The 19,044-nt window shown below is 38.9% G+C and overlaps 1 protein-coding gene across 1 annotated transcript in view; it reads left to right on the top strand.

Annotated features, from left to right (window-relative positions):
* Nucleotides 1-18,317, top strand: part of KMT2A (lysine methyltransferase 2A) — an 85,588-nt gene extending 67,271 nt beyond the window's left edge. Inside the window, exons 28-37 of the mRNA XM_031960075.1 lie at nucleotides 148-4,426; nucleotides 4,854-4,934; nucleotides 6,779-6,843; nucleotides 8,755-8,925; nucleotides 10,490-10,564; nucleotides 11,091-11,265; nucleotides 11,433-11,540; nucleotides 12,078-12,161; nucleotides 12,495-12,624; nucleotides 13,142-18,317. Of these exons, the coding sequence (XP_031815935.1) occupies nucleotides 148-4,426; nucleotides 4,854-4,934; nucleotides 6,779-6,843; nucleotides 8,755-8,925; nucleotides 10,490-10,564; nucleotides 11,091-11,265; nucleotides 11,433-11,540; nucleotides 12,078-12,161; nucleotides 12,495-12,624; nucleotides 13,142-13,417 (5,444 nt within the window). The 3' untranslated portion in view covers nucleotides 13,418-18,317. The remainder of the gene's footprint in view (nucleotides 1-147; nucleotides 4,427-4,853; nucleotides 4,935-6,778; nucleotides 6,844-8,754; nucleotides 8,926-10,489; nucleotides 10,565-11,090; nucleotides 11,266-11,432; nucleotides 11,541-12,077; nucleotides 12,162-12,494; nucleotides 12,625-13,141) is intronic.
* The last annotated feature ends 727 nt before the right edge of the window (nucleotides 18,318-19,044 follow it).

Consider the following 19,044-nt stretch of genomic DNA (forward strand, 5'->3'; position numbering starts at 1 on the left):
TGGTTTTTTTCAGTCAGTGCTTTTATAATTAATTTTCTACTTTTAAAAATTTTACTAAGCTATGTATAGATATTTGAGAAGAGTGAATATTGTAGTTTGTTTTTTTTTTTTCCCTATTGTAGACTTTATTTTCTCTCTCTTATTTAGGGAGTCCTACCCCAACTACCCATGAGATAGTTACAGTGGGAGACCCTTTACTCTCTTCTGGGCTTCGAAGCATTGGATCCAGACGTCATAGCACTTCTTCTTTATCACCTCAGCGGTCCAAATTCCGGATAATGTCCCCAATGAGAGCTGGGAATGCTTATTCCCGTCACAGTGTCTCCTCTATCTCTGGCATTGGTGCCCCCGCTGATCATGATTCAAATGTAAAAACAATTGACCACTTCCTAGGGTCATTGAATCCAAGCACCCCAAATATTTTGGGTCAAAACACTCCAGCTTCTTCAAGTTCTCAAAGGACATTGGTTACAGTTGGAACTAAAGCAGGTCATATGGATGGATCTCCATCTTCAGAGATGAAACATATTAGTGCTGCAGACTTGTCAACTAAAAGCTCCTCCTTGAAAGGAGACAAAGGCAAAATGTTGAATTCCAAGGGGTCAGAGGCATCAACACATGTATTGACTTATCCTGGGCATCTTAAACCAGCCACCCAGGTTCATAATACAACATCTGGAGAGGTAAATGTTAGTAAAGTGGGTGCTTTTGTTGAACCTTCTTCAGTATCATTTTCTTCTAAAGAGGTCCTTTCCTTTCCTCCACTCCATCTGAGGGGACAAAAAAAGGAGAGAGACCAACATACAAACTCTACCCAGCCAGAAAACCTTTCTCCAGGTGAAGACATAGAAACTAAAGCATTGAAGGCACCTGGGGTAAACAGATCATCTATTGCAAATGAACAAGTGATGTCTGGTTTTAGAGACAGAAGACAGAAAGGAAAGAAATCTGGTAAAGAAACTTTCAAAGAGAAGCATTCAAGTAAGTCTTTTCTGGATCCCGTTACAGTAATGGCTGGTGAAGAAGGAAACTTAAAGCCAGAATTTGTCAACCAGGTTTTGACATCTGAGCATATAAGCCAACGATCTTGTAATAATATTTCTTCTGAGAAGAGTGGGGATAAGATCCTTCCTATTTCAGGAGGTTCCAAAGTGCCATCTGTGCAGTTGGAAGGACCAGCCAAGGAATCACAAACCCCTCGGAAACGCACAGTCAAAGTAACCTTGACACCACTGAAAATGGAAAATGAGAGTCCATCTAAAAACACATTGAAAGAAGTTGTTCCTGTTTCTCCATCCCAAGGAATAGAATCAGCAACTTTGGCAGAATCATCCTCAACTTTAGAAAGCCCAGGAGATGGCTCTGTAACACAACCCAGCCCCAATGATACTGCATCCCAAGAATCTCAGAGTAACACCTATCCGAATCTTGCTGTCCAGGATAGAAACTTGATGCTACAAGATGGCACCAAGACTCAGGAAGATAGTTCATACAAGAGGAGATATCCTCGCCGCAGTGCCCGAGCCCGCTCTAATATGTTTTTTGGGCTTACTCCTCTCTATGGAGTAAGATCCTATGGGGAGGAAGATATTCCATTCTTTAGCAGTTCTTCAGGAAAGAAACGAGGAAAGAGGTCTGCTGAAGGACAGGTGGATGGGGCTGATGACTTAAGCACTTCAGATGAAGATGATTTATACTACTACAATTTTACCAGGACAGTGATTTCTTCAAGTGGGGAAGAACGATTAGGATCCCATAATTTATTTAGGGAAGAAGAGCAATGTGACATCCCAAAGATTTCACAGCTAGATGGTGTAGATGATGGGACAGAGAGTGATACTAGTGTCACAACTACAACAAGGAAAGTCAGTCAACTTTCCAAAAGAAATGCAAAAGAAAATGGGACAGAGAACTCCTTAAAGCTTGATCGAGCTGAGGATTCTGGGGAAAAGGAACATGTCATCAAGAGTTCAGCGGGTCACAAAACTAATGAACCTAAAATAGACAATTGCCATCCTGTAAGCAGAGTGAAAACACAAGGACAAGATTCCCTGGAGGCCCAGCTCAGCTCACTGGAGTCTGGCCGTAGAGTCCACACAAGTACCCCTTCAGATAAAAATCTGCTAGATTCTTATAACACAGAGCTTCTGAAATCTGATTCTGACAACAATAATAGTGATGATTGCGGGAACATCTTACCCTCAGATATTATGGACTTTGTGTTAAAGAATACTCCCTCCATGCAAGCGTTAGGAGAGAGTCCAGAGTCATCTTCATCTGAACTCTTGACTCTTGGGGAAGGGTTGGGTCTTGACAGCAACCGTGGAAAAGATATGGGTCTCTTTGAAGTGTTTTCTCAACAGTTACCAACAGCAGAACCTGTGGACAGTAGTGTGTCTTCCTCTATATCAGCAGAGGAGCAGTTTGAGTTGCCTTTGGAGCTCCCATCAGATCTATCTGTCCTAACTACCCGGAGCCCCACTGTGCCCAGCCAGAACCCAAACAGAATGGCAGTAATCTCAGATACTGGAGAGAAGAGAGTGACAATCACAGAAAAATCTGTGGCTTCAACTGAAAGTGACTCATCACTGTTGAGCCCAGGAGTAGATCCAACCCCAGAAGGTCACATGACCCCAGATCATTTCATCCAAGGACATATGGATACAGACCATATTGCTAGCCCTCCCTGTGGTTCAGTAGAACAAGGACATGGAAACAACCAGGACTTAACTAGAAACAGCAGCACTCCTAGTCTTCAGGTTCCTGTTTCTCCTACTGTTCCACTTCAGAATCAAAAATATGTTCCCAGTTCTACAGACAGCCCTGGTCCATCTCAGATTTCAAATGCAGCTGTCCAGACCACTCCACCTCACATGAAACCAGCCACTGAGAAACTTCTTGTTGTCAACCAGAATATGCAACCACTATATGTTCTCCAGACCCTTCCAAATGGAGTGACTCAAAAAATACAACTAACCCCTTCAGTAAGTTCTGCCCCCAGTGTGATGGAATCCAATACTTCAGTGCTTGGGCCCATGGGCAGTGGTCTCGCTTTAGCCACTGGACTGAATCCAAGTTTGCCAGCATCTCAGTCTTTGTTCCCCCCTTCTAGCAAAGGATTGCTCCCCATGACTCATCACCAGCACTTACATTCTTTTCCTGCAGCTACTCAAAGTAGTTTCCCACCCAACATGAATAATCCTACTTCAAGCCTGTTAATTGGTGTCCAACCTCCTCCAGATCCCCAACTTTTGGTTTCAGAAACTAATCAGAGGACAGACCTTAATACCACTGCAACCACTCCACCTCCTGGGCTAAAGAAAAGGCCCATATCTCGCCTACACTCACGAAAGAATAAAAAACTTGCTCCTTCAAGCACTTCGTCCTCTATTGCCCCCTCTGATATGGTCTCTAACATGACTCTGATTAATTTTACACCTTCCCAGCTTTCAAATCACCCAAGTCTATTAGATTTAGGATCACTTGGAAATACCACCTCCCACCGAACAGTCCCCAACATCATCAAAAGGTCTAAGTCTGGAATTATGTACTTTGAACAGGCACCCTTGTTGCCACAGAGTGTGGGAAGAGCTGCTGCTTCTACAGTTGGGACATCAACAATAGGCCCAGATTCCAGTCACCTCACAGCAGGACCTGTTTCTGGTTTGGCATCAGGTTCCTCTGTCCTTAATGTTGTTTCCATGCAGGCTACAACAGCCCCTACCACTGGTGGATCAGTTCCAGGACATGTTTTGGGCCAGGGCTCAGTCACATTAACCAGCCCAAGGTTGCTTGGTGCCCCAGACATTGGCTCAATAAGCAATCTCTTAATCAAAGCCAGCCAACAGAGCCTGGGGCTTCAGGAGCAGCCCATGACATTGCCACCAGGATCAGGAATGTTTCCCCAGCTGGAAACATCACAACCCCCCTCCACTGCTGCAATGACATCTGCATCCAGTATTTGTGTGCTTCCTTCCACCCAGACTGTGGGCATGACAGTTGCCCCTTCATCTAATGAACCAGAAGGATCCTATCAGCTTCAGCACATGACCCAACTCCTTGCCAGCAAAACTGGGATTCTCCCCTCCCAGTTAGATGTTGCTTCAACTTCAGGAAGCCAATTGTCAAGTTTTCCCCAGCTGGTTGATGTTCCCAACAACACAGGAATAGAGCAGAACAAGGCTTCATCCTCAGTAATGCATGCTAGCTCAGCCTCTCCTGGGGGTTCCCCATCTTCTGGTCAACAATCAGCAAGCAGTTCAGTGCTAGGTCCCACCAAGTCCAGGTCAAAAGCCAAACGGATTCAGCTGCCTTTAGACAAGGGGAGTGGTAAGAAGCACAAGGTTTCCCACATGCGGACCAGTTCCTCTGAAGCACACATTCCAGATCCAGAAACCAACCTTGCATCCCTGACCAAAGTGACAGGGTAAGAAAAGACATTGTTGCTTATATAGGGTCATCAGAACAGGGACAGATTTAAAACTTTTCCCACTGTTTTCTCTTTTCCTGTTGTTATTTTCCCTCATAAATTACTTGGGGTTGTTTGGTTTTGGATGTTGTTTGACTACAATAGTTGACAATCACAAAAGCAAATTCAGTCCCATCAGTGGGTGTGTAAAGGCTCTTGAATAGAATCATCTGTTTAATCATTTGTTGGGGTTTTAAAGCACTTCATAATTGTTTTATTTTTTCTTTGTCTGAAGAACAGTTATTTCTATTTGGAGAATCATCTGGAGGGCAAAGTCATCTGCTGGCTAATTCTGATGGGTTTATTATATATGACCAAGCCTTATGGTTCAACCTAAATATTTCTCAGTAGCTTCTTTGAACAATTCTAAACACTTCTATTCCAGGACTCCACGATCAAAATCAGATGTTCAGGATACAGCTAACATCAATCAATCATCACAAAAGGATTTTGGACAGTCTACACGGTAAGGTGAAAAGAAGATAGTTTAGGATCAGACAGTCTTCTGCTTTTATAATTTTTAAGATTTACCTTGTTTTGTTTTGTTTTTTAATTTATTTTTTATTTTGACATTCTTTTAAAATTTTGAGTTTTAGATTCTTTTCTTCCCATCTATTCTCTTCCTCACGCACTGAGAAGACAAGCCATATAATACCAGTTAAACATGTAAAATCACGTAAAACATTTTCATATTAGCCATATTTCTTTAAAAAAGCAAGAAAAATAAAGAGAAAATTATATTTCAATTTGCATTCAAGAGTTCATCATTTCTCTCTTTGGAGGTGAATAGCATTTTTTCATCATGAGTTCTTTTCATTGCATTGGCCATAACCACATCTTTAACAATTGATCATCATTGCAACATTGCTATTACTGCATAAAATGAACTCCAAATTCTAATAACTTCACTTTGTAGCAGTTCATATAAGCCTTGGCATATTCTGAAACCATGTCCCCCTATTCATTTCTTTTAGCATGATAATACTGGGCCACAATCTTGTTCAACTATTCCCCAATTGATAAACATCTCTTCAATTTCCAGTCCTTACCATCACAAAAAGAGCTGCTATAAATATTTTTGTATACATATAGCTCCTTGACCTTTTTCTTCGATCTCTTAGGGATTCAAACCTGGTAATGTTAATTCTGGATTCTAGAGTATGTGCAATTTTATAGCTCTTTGAGCATAGTGCCAAATTGTTTTCCAGAATGGTTGGACCAGTTCACAATTTCACCAATAGTTCATTAATGTCATCTACCTTTCCCTTATTTGTCTTTCTGATAGGTATGAAGTAGCATCTCAGAGTTGTTTTTAATTTGCAGTTCTCTAATGAGTAGTGCTTTAGAGCTTTTTATGTATATAATTAATAAGTAGCTTTGATTTTTTTTTTTTTGAAAACTGCATGTTCATATTCTTTGACCATTTATCAGTTGGGGAATGACTCTTATTTTTATAAACTTGACTCAGTTCTGTATTCAGTATATATTTGAGAAATGAGGTCTTTATTAATGAAATTTGCTGTCAAAATTTTTATATTACTTACTTTTTCACCGTACTTTTGAACAAAATGCAGTTTCTCTGATTGTCTCCTTTACCTAAGTCTATTTCTACTTTTGCTTTGTTTGAGATGATTGCTATCCCTTGCTCTTTTTATTTCTGTTAAAGTGCTCCAATCTTTTATTTCAGCTCTGTGTCTTTCTTTTTCAAGTGTGTCTATTGTAAACCAATATACTTTTGGATTTTAGTTTTTTGTCTTTTCTGCTATCTGCTTCTATTAAAATGAGCTCATCCTAGTCACATCCACAGTTATGATCATTAACTGTGTATTTTCCTAGAGAAATTGCTAGGAAATGCAGTGGATAGAGTGCCAGACCTGGAATCAGGAAGACTTATTCATAATCCTGAGTTCAAAACTGACCTCACTGTGACCTTGGACAAGTCACTTAACTCTATGTTTGCCTTAGTTTCCTCATTTGTAAAGTAAGCTGGAAAAAGAAATGTCACATCGCTTCAGGATCTTTGCCAGAAAAACCCCAAATGGGGTCATAAAGAGTTGGACATGGTTGAAACAATATCCTATAATCCCATTATCCTCTGTTCCTCCCCCCCCCCTTTTTTTTATCCTGCCTTCTTCAAAAGTTTGTTCTACTTTTAACTATTACCCCCTCTTCAGTTACTCTCTCCTAATTCTTCCCCCTACCTTCTCTTATCCCTTTCCCTTTCTGTTACCATGTTGAGTAAGTTACATTTCTGTACCCAGCTCTGTTTGTGTGTTCCTTTTCTCAGCATTTGGTTTTCTTTCTGTCTAGGCAAGTAACTGCAATTCCAGAAGAATTGCCAACACAGAATTCAACAAATGAGCAAGAAAGTGCAGGTAAGTATGTGATTGTCAACTAAGCATATCTAAGCATATTTTTGGTGGCTTATCTGTTATTTTAAAGGAGTTCCAAGAATAAATATCTCGACACATCTTTCTGTTGCCTTATTGCCAGTGTAGGATTTATATAATTAGAGAAGTGGACTAACTAAAGGAAGTTAATCTTCATTATTATTATGCAAATGATGTAAGAGAACTTGCTTTTAGTTACAAAATGTAATAAATATACCTATCATTTTCTTACTCATTCTCCCTATTATTGGTTGAAATAAATCAGAAAGTTACAATCCATGTACATACATAAGACAATTCAGTGTAAAAAATATACTCTCCAACTTGATTTATTGTTTTGATTTAATACACATTAAAATCCCATTTGAGTTACTTTGTGGAATTATATAAAATGATGAAATTTATATGGGGGAAGGGAAATAGACAAATTTATCAAGGGAGTAATTGGTATGGGGAGCTAGTTAATAAAAACTTTTAAAACAATAAGGTATTTTAAAATAATAACTGGCATTCATATATATAGAACTTTAAAGTTGGCAAAGAGTTTTACATATATTTCACTTCTTTTTTCTCTTCCCATCTTTTTCCCTGATTTTTCTCTCCCAACATGATTCATAAAATAATGTGTATCAAAAATAAATAAATTTACTGGAAATAAAAAAAATAAACCATTAATAATTCATCTTTAACTTGGAAAGAAGCCTTTAATTCAGTATCCCAGGGTTCACTTCTTTGGCCTATTCTGTTTAACATTTTTATCCATTACTTCAATACAGACATAGATTAATTGCTTACTAAATTTTCAGCTAATATAAAGATGTATTAGGATAGTTAATATACTAAAGGACAGAATTACAGTCAGTCAAGCTGAATCTAATATGAAAAAATTAAATTAAAAGAAGAAGTGTAAAGCCTTCCTTGGATTTAAAAAAAAAGTCTTAAGTACAATCTAGTGGAGACATTGTTAGATGGCATTTTATCTGAAAAAGAACTGAAATCTTTAGGATAAGCTCAGTTTGAGATAGGGTGAAATGAAGCCTAGGAAACTAAGATGTTTTTATTCTATAGTAAGAGAGGCTTCTTTTCAAGAATAGAGGTGTAATAGTCTTATTGTTTTCTGCCCAGGTCATAATAACATGTGGACTATTACTTAGGAAGAACATTAACAAACTAGGAGGATAGAGTTGAAAAGCAACAAGTTTGAGTTTTATAGCAGGAAAAAAATTTTTTGTTAATAACAATTAATAGCTATCCCAGGGATCCTCTAACTATGGCCCACGGGCCAGATGCGACAGCTGAGGACAATTATCCCCCTCACCCAGAGCTATGAAGTTTCTTTATTTAAAGGCCCACAAAACAAAGTTTTTGTTTTTACTATAGTCCGGCCCTCCAACAGTCTGAGGGACAGTGAACTGGCCCCCTATTTAAAAAGTTTGAGGACCCCTGAGTTATCCCATAGTAAAATAGACTCTCTAGGATGTTGGGGGCTTCATCTTAGAGATCTTCAAGGAACAGTTGGATGACCACCTGTCTAATGTATTGTAATGGGGATTCTTTTTCAGAAGACTTTTTTTTTCAGGTTTGAATTGAACTGAAAAAAGCTTCTAAGGAGAAATTCTTTAACTTAGTTAAAGCTCTAGATTTTAAGTACTTTATCAAACATTGCTATAAAGAATATGTTAACAAAAGAATGACTTTTTGTTGTAAGGCAACGAATCAGAGAAGATTCCCCACATCATTATGATTTGGAACATTGTCACATTTTTCCAATTCATCATTAATTCTTCTTTGAACCTGACGTGATACAATTACCTTTATGGAATCTATTCAAAGAAAGGAAAACTGGTGGCAGAAATAACAGAAGTCTCTCTTTTTATTTTACTTTCTTTCTTTCAGAACCTAAGGTGACTGAAGAAGAGGAAAGCAACTTCAGTTCTCCACTAATGTTTTGGTTACAGCAAGAACAGAAAAGGAAGGAAAGCATTGGAGAAAAAAAGCCAAAGAAAGGGCTTGTTTTTGAAATATCGAGTGATGATGGTTTTCAGATTTGTGCAGAAAGTATTGAAGGTGTGTGGACTGAAGTATTTGTCTCTACTCCATAAGGTTCAGGAGATTCTATATCCATAATCTATTTCAGCTTGATAGGGATTTTGAAGATCAGTGTATCAACTAATATTTATAGAATATTAACTCTCCATTGGACACTATGATGGATGCTGTGAGGATTCAAAATAATGTAAGACTAATTTCTCAAGGTTACATTTTTTTTAAAATGCATCTTAGGACATAGTCCATACCATATATTCATTGAGTTCACAAGCTAATTAGGAAAACAGCAACCATTTAAAATTATTTCCAGTAACATAAGTAGAGGGAAGTTCAGAGAAGGGAAAAATCATGGATTTGAGTAATCAGGGAAGATACTTGAATTGGGTTTTGATAATTACATAGGATTTAGATAAGCTGCTAGAGAATTTGGGAAGAATTTCCTTATCAGAAGGAACAATGTGAGCAAGGCCCCAAGGCAAGATTAAATATTGGGTATTTATCTGCAAAGTAAATACTAGAGACAATAACAAGATCATAACTCTGGCTGGAAGAGAAGGCTCATGTTGAAAGTAGTCAAATGAGCCATCCTTGAGTGCTGGAATAAGAAGTTTGTAGTTTGTTCTCTATGCAGTGAGAGTCAGGTTTTTGAACAGATGAAATGACATGAAAGAAAAACATTTTACTAAAATTTAATAGAAGCATGCAGGATGAATAGTACTGAGAGAACTGTTAGTGAAAATGGTGGGGGGGGGGGAATGAAAGAAGTATTTAGTTTTATTTGTGGGGAAACTGCACTTAGTTTTAAATATAAGACTAATAGTGTAGTTCTGGAATTTATAAGGACCTCAGAAACCATCCCAAGCAACCTTCCCCTCAATTTTACGAATGTTGAATTTGAGGAGATGACATTGAAGGGACAGTATCCAGAATGTGAGGATCAAAAGAGTTTAATATTCGATTCCAAGTAACATTACTCAACAGAATACAACTAGAATTTGAGGGATAGATTGGAAAATTATTTCCTCAGAGATGAAAATTTTAACATAGAATGTGTGTGTATGTGTATATATATATATATATATATATATATATATAGAGAGAGAGAGAGAGAGAGAGAGAGAGAGAGAGAGAGAGAGAGAGAGAGAGAGAGAGAGAGAGAAGAGAAGAGAAGAGAAGAGAAGAGGAGAGAAGAGAGGACTAGGGACTGAATCTGGAGAATGTACTTAGTTATAGAATGGGAGAAGTTACATACTTGGAGGACAAGTTTGCTAAGGAATGCCTTCACCAGGGAAAAGAATAAAGTGAATGCTATCAGACACTGAAGTTAAAGGGCCAAATCATACAACTTAGAGGTACAAATTCTTTGTGAAATAGACAGAATTAGTATTTTATATATTTCTATTGTATTGCCCCATCCTTCCTTACAAAAGCACTACTAGGTGTTGTACTTCCTGGTTATATCCTAAACTGGCTTACAGGTGAAAGAAAAGCAATCCTAAATTGCCTCAGTTCCTAAGCATATAAGGCTAGTACAGCTACTAGCATGACAAGAAACGCATTAAAAGTTTTGTTATCATTACAGATGCATGGAAATCATTGACAGATAAAGTTCAGGAAGCCAGATCCAATGCTCGTCTAAAACAGCTTTCATTTGCAGGTAATGGCTTTTCCTCTCTCAGATAGATTTAAATTTTTAATCAATATATAATCGATTATATGTAAAAGTGTGTCAAAGGGCATGTACTTTTCAATTCCTGTTATTATTGAAAGGCTAATCCATTCCAGCAGCTCAGGAGATTTGAGAGGAAATCCTTGGAGTGAAAGGGAAGGGTAAGTCTTTGTGAAAAAGTACAAAGTCTTTTCTGTGCCAAAGTATGCTTTGATATCTAAGTTGTTTGCTTTTTTTAGAAACTTAAGACTTTGTGTTTCATTTGGACTTCCTAGATTTTGTTTATGGAGATGTTAATGATCTAAGGACATGGCCAGCCTTCTGTGTGGCACTGAAATCAAATCACCTCCTTCTGAATTTTTATGGGACAATTATTAATTAAAGATCTAATAACAGCTTCTGAGTGTGGTCCAGGTTCTGTGATGATTTTGGAAGGTTTTTCTGTAGTTTGGTTATTTTTTTTTTGAGTGTTACAGTTTATTATTACCAACTTTAATATTTGTGATCTTTGCAGGTGTGAATGGCTTGAAGATGCTAGGGATTCTTCATGATGCAGTTGTATTCCTAGTTGAGCAGCTTTCTGGGGCCAAACATTGTCGGAATTATAAGTTTCGATTCCACAAACCAGAGGAAGCCAATGAACCCCCACTGAATCCTCATGGTTCAGCCAGAGCTGAAGTCCACCTGAGGCAAGTGCCATTCACCCATTGCTTGGAAAATAATTTCAAGTCTTAGTTTGTAGATAAATGCCACCGATGACATCTTTTTCTTGGGATTTTTTTTGGGCTATTACTATCTCATTTCTAGCTTTCTTAAATCTTAGTTATTTTCTTTAAATATTCTTTGATCTTTCCAGGAAGTCAGCATTTGACATGTTTAACTTCCTGGCTTCTAAACATCGACAGCCTCCTGAATATAATCCCAATGATGAGGAAGAAGAAGAAGTACAGCTGAAATCAGCTAGGTAAGCAATTAAGTAGACAACTAATTGAAGAAGTTAAGACAAAGGGAGAAAGTAGGAAGAGAGAAAAATGGTTTTTGGTTATGGATTTTTTACAACAATAGAAAAATATCCATAATCTACTTTAATCGGAATTGTTACAAAAAGAGAGTGAGTGACTGAGATATGAGTAAGGTGATAATAGTGGTTAATAAGGAGAAAATAAGACTTTGTGAGAACTGGATCTGAAATTTGCCTGGCTTTAAATTGATGGTTTTTTGTTCGATTATTGGTTGTGTATCCTCTTGTGCAGATACACTTTACTGTGAAGGTATTAATTCTGTTTGATTGTTCCAAACCCCCTGCGTAGTCACTATCAACCAGCTTCATTGTCATTATCAAGAGTGTTTATGTATTTATGTATTTAATTGCACATGCTCCTGTGCAAAGAGAACCACATAGTGATTGTCTCTGTCTTTTAGGAGCTTTAGTCCAAGACTTTATCAGAGTAGTGCCTTCTATAAAGAAGTATGGTTAAAAGTATGTCCTGCTGTCTTTCAGAAGGGCGACTAGCATGGATTTGCCCATGCCCATGCGTTTCCGGCACTTAAAGAAGACTTCGAAGGAAGCAGTTGGGGTCTACAGGTATGGCTGAAACCATGAAAGCTTTTCTAAAATCAGAGTGGAAGAAATAGAGCAGACTCCTTTTATAGGTATCATTGGTTACAAAATTACAGCTATTTTTTGATAGCTCACTAAAAAATATACATAATGAATTTACTGACTAACTTCAGACTTCCACGTTACATCATATTCATTCATCAAGAACAGAAAACAACTTCTTTGGGATATATAGGTCTGGATTCTGCTTCCTCCAGGGGAGAAAGGTCAGCAGATTGTTGTGGACATATTGACAAATTTCAACTAATGCAGTATCATCTAAAGAGACTTTTTTTTTTTTGTCTGTTTGTGATCTAGGTCTCCCATCCACGGTCGAGGTCTATTCTGTAAGAGAAACATCGACGCAGGTGAGATGGTGATTGAATATGCAGGCAACGTCATCCGTTCCATACAGACTGACAAGCGAGAGAAGTATTATGAGAGCAAGGTAAGAGAGACTCTGTCACTGTCCCTGCTCATTTCAGCTGTTGTAGGCAGAGAAAGAATGAGTGTGAAGTTACATACAGAAAAAGGAGGTGTCCTAGATGCTGTTTCAAAATGATTACTGTTAACTGCATTTTGGCACTGTCCACTATCACCAGCCTAAATTGGAAATCCTCAGAATTAGAAGTTGAGATTGAGGGGATCTGTAAAAAGGTAGTGTCCCAAAAATTGAAGTCAAGAGGGGTTCCCCCAGTAGAAAACTTAGAGATATTGACTGAGGGCACACAACTACATTTTTCAGTTTGGGTACTTAGAATCCAGTGAAACTTAGAGGAAATCTCTTGAGGCATGCTCACCAGGAGAGTCACACCAGGATACTGGGGGGTTTTGACCAGCATTCAGATTTCATCAGCTTTGCTTAAGTGAGGCATGTGTGGTATAGAAAGAGGGGAGGTTCAGAATCCCACCCTTGGCTGGCAGCCAACGCTTTCTTCTGTGTTCTCCCTCTCCTGGACACACAGGGCATTGGCTGCTACATGTTCCGCATCGATGACTCGGAGGTAGTGGACGCCACCATGCATGGGAATGCTGCACGATTTATCAACCATTCATGCGAGCCCAACTGCTATTCTCGGGTCATCAACATCGATGGGCAGAAACACATCGTCATCTTTGCGATGCGGAAGATCTACCGTGGAGAAGAACTCACTTATGACTATAAGTTCCCCATTGAGGATGCCAGCAATAAGCTGCCCTGCAACTGTGGCGCTAAGAAATGCCGAAAGTTCTTAAACTAAAGTTACTCTGTTTCCCATTCCTCTTTGGGGGAGTTACAAGACCTGGGACCATCCAAAGCAACGTGGAAAGCTTTTTCCAGCAGCTGAGGGTTTCAGGATTAAGTGGGCTTAATTGAGGGACCTCCATTATGGCAGAGCTCCCTTCCCTTGTGTCCCATCTTCACATCATGCAGTGTGATCATAATCCTGATGAAAGGTGAGGTCACGAAGAGAAGATCAGTGATGGACTTTCTTCCTGGCGCCTCTGGAATTCGCACACCAATATGAGGACGGGAAAGGGACCCCTAACAGATTTGCCTGGAGAGAGCCTATAAAGGGTTGTATTAGGAGAACAGGGGATTTTCCTGAGCATCTCCCCAAGAGAAGTTGGTATCTTGCTGCCAGCCTCTGCTTGGCCCATTTCCTAAGCACTGTTAGCGAGGTGGCCAGAGTGGCCAAGCTGGGTCAAAAGATCAGTATAGAATAGGTCAGGCACCTCAGAGTTGGCTGGCCAGGCCCAGCTTACATCCATCTCTTTATTGAAAGAAATATTTAATGGTTTTTCCTTAGTGCCCTCCCACCTAAGAATTCATTTCTGGTCAGGAGGCAGGAGTCCTTGCGCCTTTGTTGACCAAAAGGGCTGTTTTGGGGTTGTGCCAATGAATTACCAAACACTTGAGCCTGCTTATAGGCTTTGTAGTGGGAGTGTTACCCCCATAAGCCTTATCTCAGTTTCTTTTCTTGACAGTAGGAGCAGTTTCCTTCCCCCTCCATTCCTTCTCTTCATTCCACTTTTTTTCCCTTTCTCTTGGCTTCCATCCCACCATTTCTCCATTCTTCTTTCTGGGTGGTGAGTGAAGTTGGCTCCCTGTTCAAGGACACACCCCACTGGGCACAGCTTGTGTCTACAAAAAATCCTTTGAGCCAGTAAGCACTCCAGGGGGGATATGGACACGAGCTACTAAAAAGAGAGAATTGTGGGAGGAATCTTCACCAGCCCAAGCTCCAGTGGAAATTTAAAGAAAGAAAGAAGGAAGGAAAGAAAAAAAATGTAGCATTTTTTTTTCAGAAGGAAAAATATTGAAATAGGATTTGAATCATGCAGCTCACTAAGAATTTCATATCCAAGTTGATGACATCCTCCTCCTCCAATACCCCCATTGCTAGGATACAGTTACTTTGTTTTATTCTTTGCTAAGACATAGGAAGGCCAGATTCCTAAGTGGTCAATATCCATTGAAAGCTAAAGGCAAGAACACTAAGGTTGCAAGACCCTGAGGGATTATGTTGCTATGTGTTGAGGGAGCCCTACCATCTGTGCAAAATCTATCTATCATCAGAGCAGATGAAAATGACACTACTGCCAAGGTTCCTCCTCTAGGACATGGTCAAAGCAGCATCAGACTAACTTTTTCTCCTTCTTTCCTTTCCTCCTCCCCTCCCTTTCACCTTCCCCAAGACAATGTCCTGAATCTGTTAAATTAAGTCATTGGATTTTACTCTGTTCTGTTTACAGTTTAATATTTAAGGTTTTATAAATGTAAATATTTTTTGTATATTTTTCTATGAGAAGCACTTCATAGGGAGAAGCACTTATGACGAGGCTATTTTTTAAACCGTGGTATTATCCTAATTTAAAAGAAGATCTGTTTTTAATAATTTTTTATTTTCATAGGATGAAGTTAGAGAAAATAATTCAGCTGTACACGCAAAGTCTGATTTTTTTTTCCTGTCCATTTTCCCCTAGTCCCTGCCCTTAGAAGGTATAATTTTTTTTCTTGTTGTTTAACGTGTAAGCTTGTTCATGCCTTGTTGACTTAGGTAACTGTTTCCTGGGTTGCTCCTAGATTATAGAGAAGGAAGGTGGTCACCTAAATACATTTTCTCCCTTCTCTCTTTCCTCTACAAAGCTCCCAGCAGGCTTCATTACTATGTTGGTACAATTCTTCTTTCATCCCCTTCCCAAAATGCATCTCTTTTTCTCTGGTTCCAGCCCCAGGGCAATGGGAAGAGGCAGATTTTTGTATACTTCTTCCCTAGTTTCTTCTACTTCAGAGTAAGAAAATAAGAGCTTAGATGGCAGGCAATTTAACATTTTTCCATCTCCATCTGCCTCATTTGTAGCCTCCATTTATCTCTGCTTCCAATTTTCCCACCAAATCCTCATATCTGCAAAAAAAAAAAAAAAAAAAAAAATCTTACTGACCCCCTAGACACTTTCCAGGGTGGCCCAATGGAACTAAAGCACAGTTAGATCATTAACGGAGAAACAGGTTTTCTCTCTGTCTTGGTTCTGGGCTTTGAAGTAGTTCAGTCCGGCAGGAGATCAATAATGGCTCTTGGTGGGTCATCCTTCCTGGCCACAAGAAGCCCACCCTGTGGAAAACTTAACAAAGCAATATCACTCAGCCCAGTGTACTTTGCCCCAGGACCAATGGTTCGGTCTGCGCCCTCAAATCTGGGCTCCCTTATCTCCTGTGACCTTAAGAACTTTGTCTGGTGGCTCTGTGGAAACACCATCACTCTCGCCAGCGCCGTGGACAGAATGGCAAAGGCCACCTTGTCAGCATGGAGAGAGGCTAGCAGTGGGCTGAGAAGAACAATCCACCCAGATCTCACCTTCTCTCTTTCTTCAGTCCATGACAAGATACAGTGACTCAAGGTGTTCCACTAGTATCTCATTTTCTTTCTTATTGCACTGTGTGAGGTTTTTTTGTAAATCTTATTTTTTTCTTCTTATATCAAAACAAAACAAAAAAACCTTAGGCTGCATTTATTACTGAAATGATTGATGCACTGATGGGTCAGGAATTCACTCTTCAGAAGACCCAAAGGCCAGTTAAGGATGGGAAGAACTCAGCTGAATAGACCTAGTTACTGCCCTATAGGCAGTGCTATTACTGTGAGAGACTTCTCATTCCTTTCCCACCGTGCCCTGGGTATTAGGAAGAAACTTATATCCTAATCCCACCCTGCTAATCCAAAAGCTAAGACAGCACTTCTGTGAGTGACTACAGCTCATTCTTGAGCCCATTGCCAAAATTCAGCAGCTTGGGAATGAGAAAAGGGTCACTGATAGGAGTAGGAAAAGAAGGGGGTAAAGAAGTAAAACAATACCTCTGAGTTCATCTTGAAAAGTATCCAGAGGATTTTAGCACAGAGATTCAGTCTGAGCAAACAGCATTGGGTCATTCCTAAGAATCTTTCAAAAAGCTTCCTTCAGAAATTCCCAAGCCCCTGAGGAGTAATAATTGTGTCTCTGGTTAGTTCTCCATGAGAGAGCCAGTTCACTCAAATAGCTTTGCTGCTAGAACCTGTTGTGGCTGCATTAACTCTGGTGGCCATTGCAGCCAGTGAAAACGATTCCAGTATCAAGAAAGGCTGCATGGCACTGACATTTTGGCCAGGTCTTCTTGGTCCCTTTGCCTCTCCTCCATAACCGTCCACCACCACAATTTCCAGCACAGCCCCTCCTGTTTTCAGACTATTAACAAGGTTGGAGGAGAGAAGCCTTGGCAGCTACTATTAATTTTTCATCCAGATTCATTGACATTTGCAGGATTCAGTCCATCACCCTGCTTACTTCTGTCCTATCCTGGCCAATTCAGTAAACACCATGCAGCTCCCTTGATTGAAAAAAAAAAAAAGATCTTAAAAATGAATGTATCTTTTTAAAGGACTTATGTTCAATCACAAATATCTGAAAATACTAAAGGTCAAAACCTTGTTGGATGTTTGTTGAATTTATTTAGGGGAGGAGGGAGGGGGGAGGGAAGGGGATATTTGTAATAAACAATTTTTTTTCTCAAAGGAAAAGCGGGTCATTGTAAAGGGCTGAGTGTAAACTTTGTTTCATTTCCTTCATTTCAAAGCAATACAAAGTTATTGAGCAGATGGTTTTGTGCCGAATCATGAATGCCAGTCAAGTCCAGACTACTTAACTGGTTTCACACACTCTGAAAACTTGCAAGTTTTTTTTTGAATTTTCAAATAAATATAAATATGATATATATAGGAACTAATATAGTAATGCACCATGTAACAAAGCCTAGTTCAGTATCAGTCCATGGCTTTTAATTCTCTTAACACTATAGATAAGGATTGTGTTACAATTGCTAGCAGAGGCAGGAAAATGTCAGTCTGGTGTTCCTCTGGGTTCCCAAAGGAAAGGGGGAAGAAAAAAAAAAAAACAACCAAACTGCAAAAGTATCGTTTAATAGGGATGCATCAGCCAGCCCACACCAGGGGTTGGAAAGAATTGCACAAACCATATCACCTGGAGCTTCTCTGCTGAGGATTTTTCTGCCCATGAATGTTACCAGTCAGTACCTGTACTTCTTGTTTCTCTATTTTTGGTTATGAATGTTGGGATTACCACCTGCATTTAGGGGGGGAAAATTGTGTTCTGTGCTTTTCTGGTATCTTGTTCTGAGGTACTCTAGTTTTGTCTATCAACCAAGAAAATATACTTGTGGTGTTTCTTTTATTGAACTTTCAACAGTCTCTTTAGTAAATACAGGTAGTTAAATAATTGTTTCAAAAACTGAACAGATAACAAAATTCTGTTCCAGAAATAAGACATTTCTTAACTTTATCATGTATAACAAATCTTTTTGTTTTTATTTTTTCCTTGTGTTCTTCCAAGCTTCTGGTTTAGGGGGGAAAAAGAAAAAAAAAAAAAAGGAATGTGTCTAAAGTCCATCAGTGTTAACTCCCTGTGACAGGGATGAAGGAAAATACTTTAATAGTTAAAAAAAATAATAATGCTGAAAGCTCTCTACGAAAGACTGAATGTAAAAGTAAAAAGTGTACATAGTTGTAAAAAAAAAAAAAAGGAGTTTTTAAACATGTTTATTTTCTATGCACTTTTTTTTATTTAAGTGATAGTTTAATTAATAAACATGTCAAGTTTATTGCTGCAGACAGTGGAATTTTATTTCCTTTCGGCAGAGGGATCGTTTGGGGGGATTTGGTAAGGAAACTTCAGATCAAAGTGTCATTTTCCCTATTTTAGAAATGGAAATCACTAAAAAATATTCATTTCTATCCAAGTGTGATGCAAGGGAGAGGACCTCTCTGTCCCTAAGTTCTTTCTTAATGTGACTTTGGGCAACCTTTTCTTTGGGCCTCACTATCCTCATCTTAAAAAGAAAGCCTCTGCAGACCCTTCCATTCTAGATCCCTTTTTACAGAGGAGTTGGAGAACTATGAGTTGGAGAAGAGAGATGGAATGTTTTTTCAATATGATTATTCTCCCCTATTTAATACAGCAAATATTGGTTAAACTGCTGCTTTGCAGAGCAGTGTAAAATACCAAAAAAATTAACATTGGCTAAGATAGATCGTAAGCTCCTTTTAGGAAGGTGACTGTCAGATGAATTTATACTCTAAAGCACAGCACTAAATTCATAGTTATTATAATTGCATTAGAGTTATTAAATTAAATATATGGAATTGTTAATTGATTTATCCCTAAATACAATGGAAGGAAAACAATGAAGAAACAACACTGATATTTCTCACAAATGGCAAAAACCTATTCAGATGGAATGAAAAGCAATGTGGCACATAATGCATATGAAGTTGGACTTGGAATCAGGATTCAAATCCTACCTCAATTATTTACTAGCTGTATTAACTTGAGCAAG

The sequence above is a fragment of the Sarcophilus harrisii genome, chromosome 3 (genome assembly GCF_902635505.1).
Source record: "Sarcophilus harrisii chromosome 3, mSarHar1.11, whole genome shotgun sequence".
Classification (NCBI taxonomy): Eukaryota; Metazoa; Chordata; class Mammalia; order Dasyuromorphia; family Dasyuridae; genus Sarcophilus; species Sarcophilus harrisii.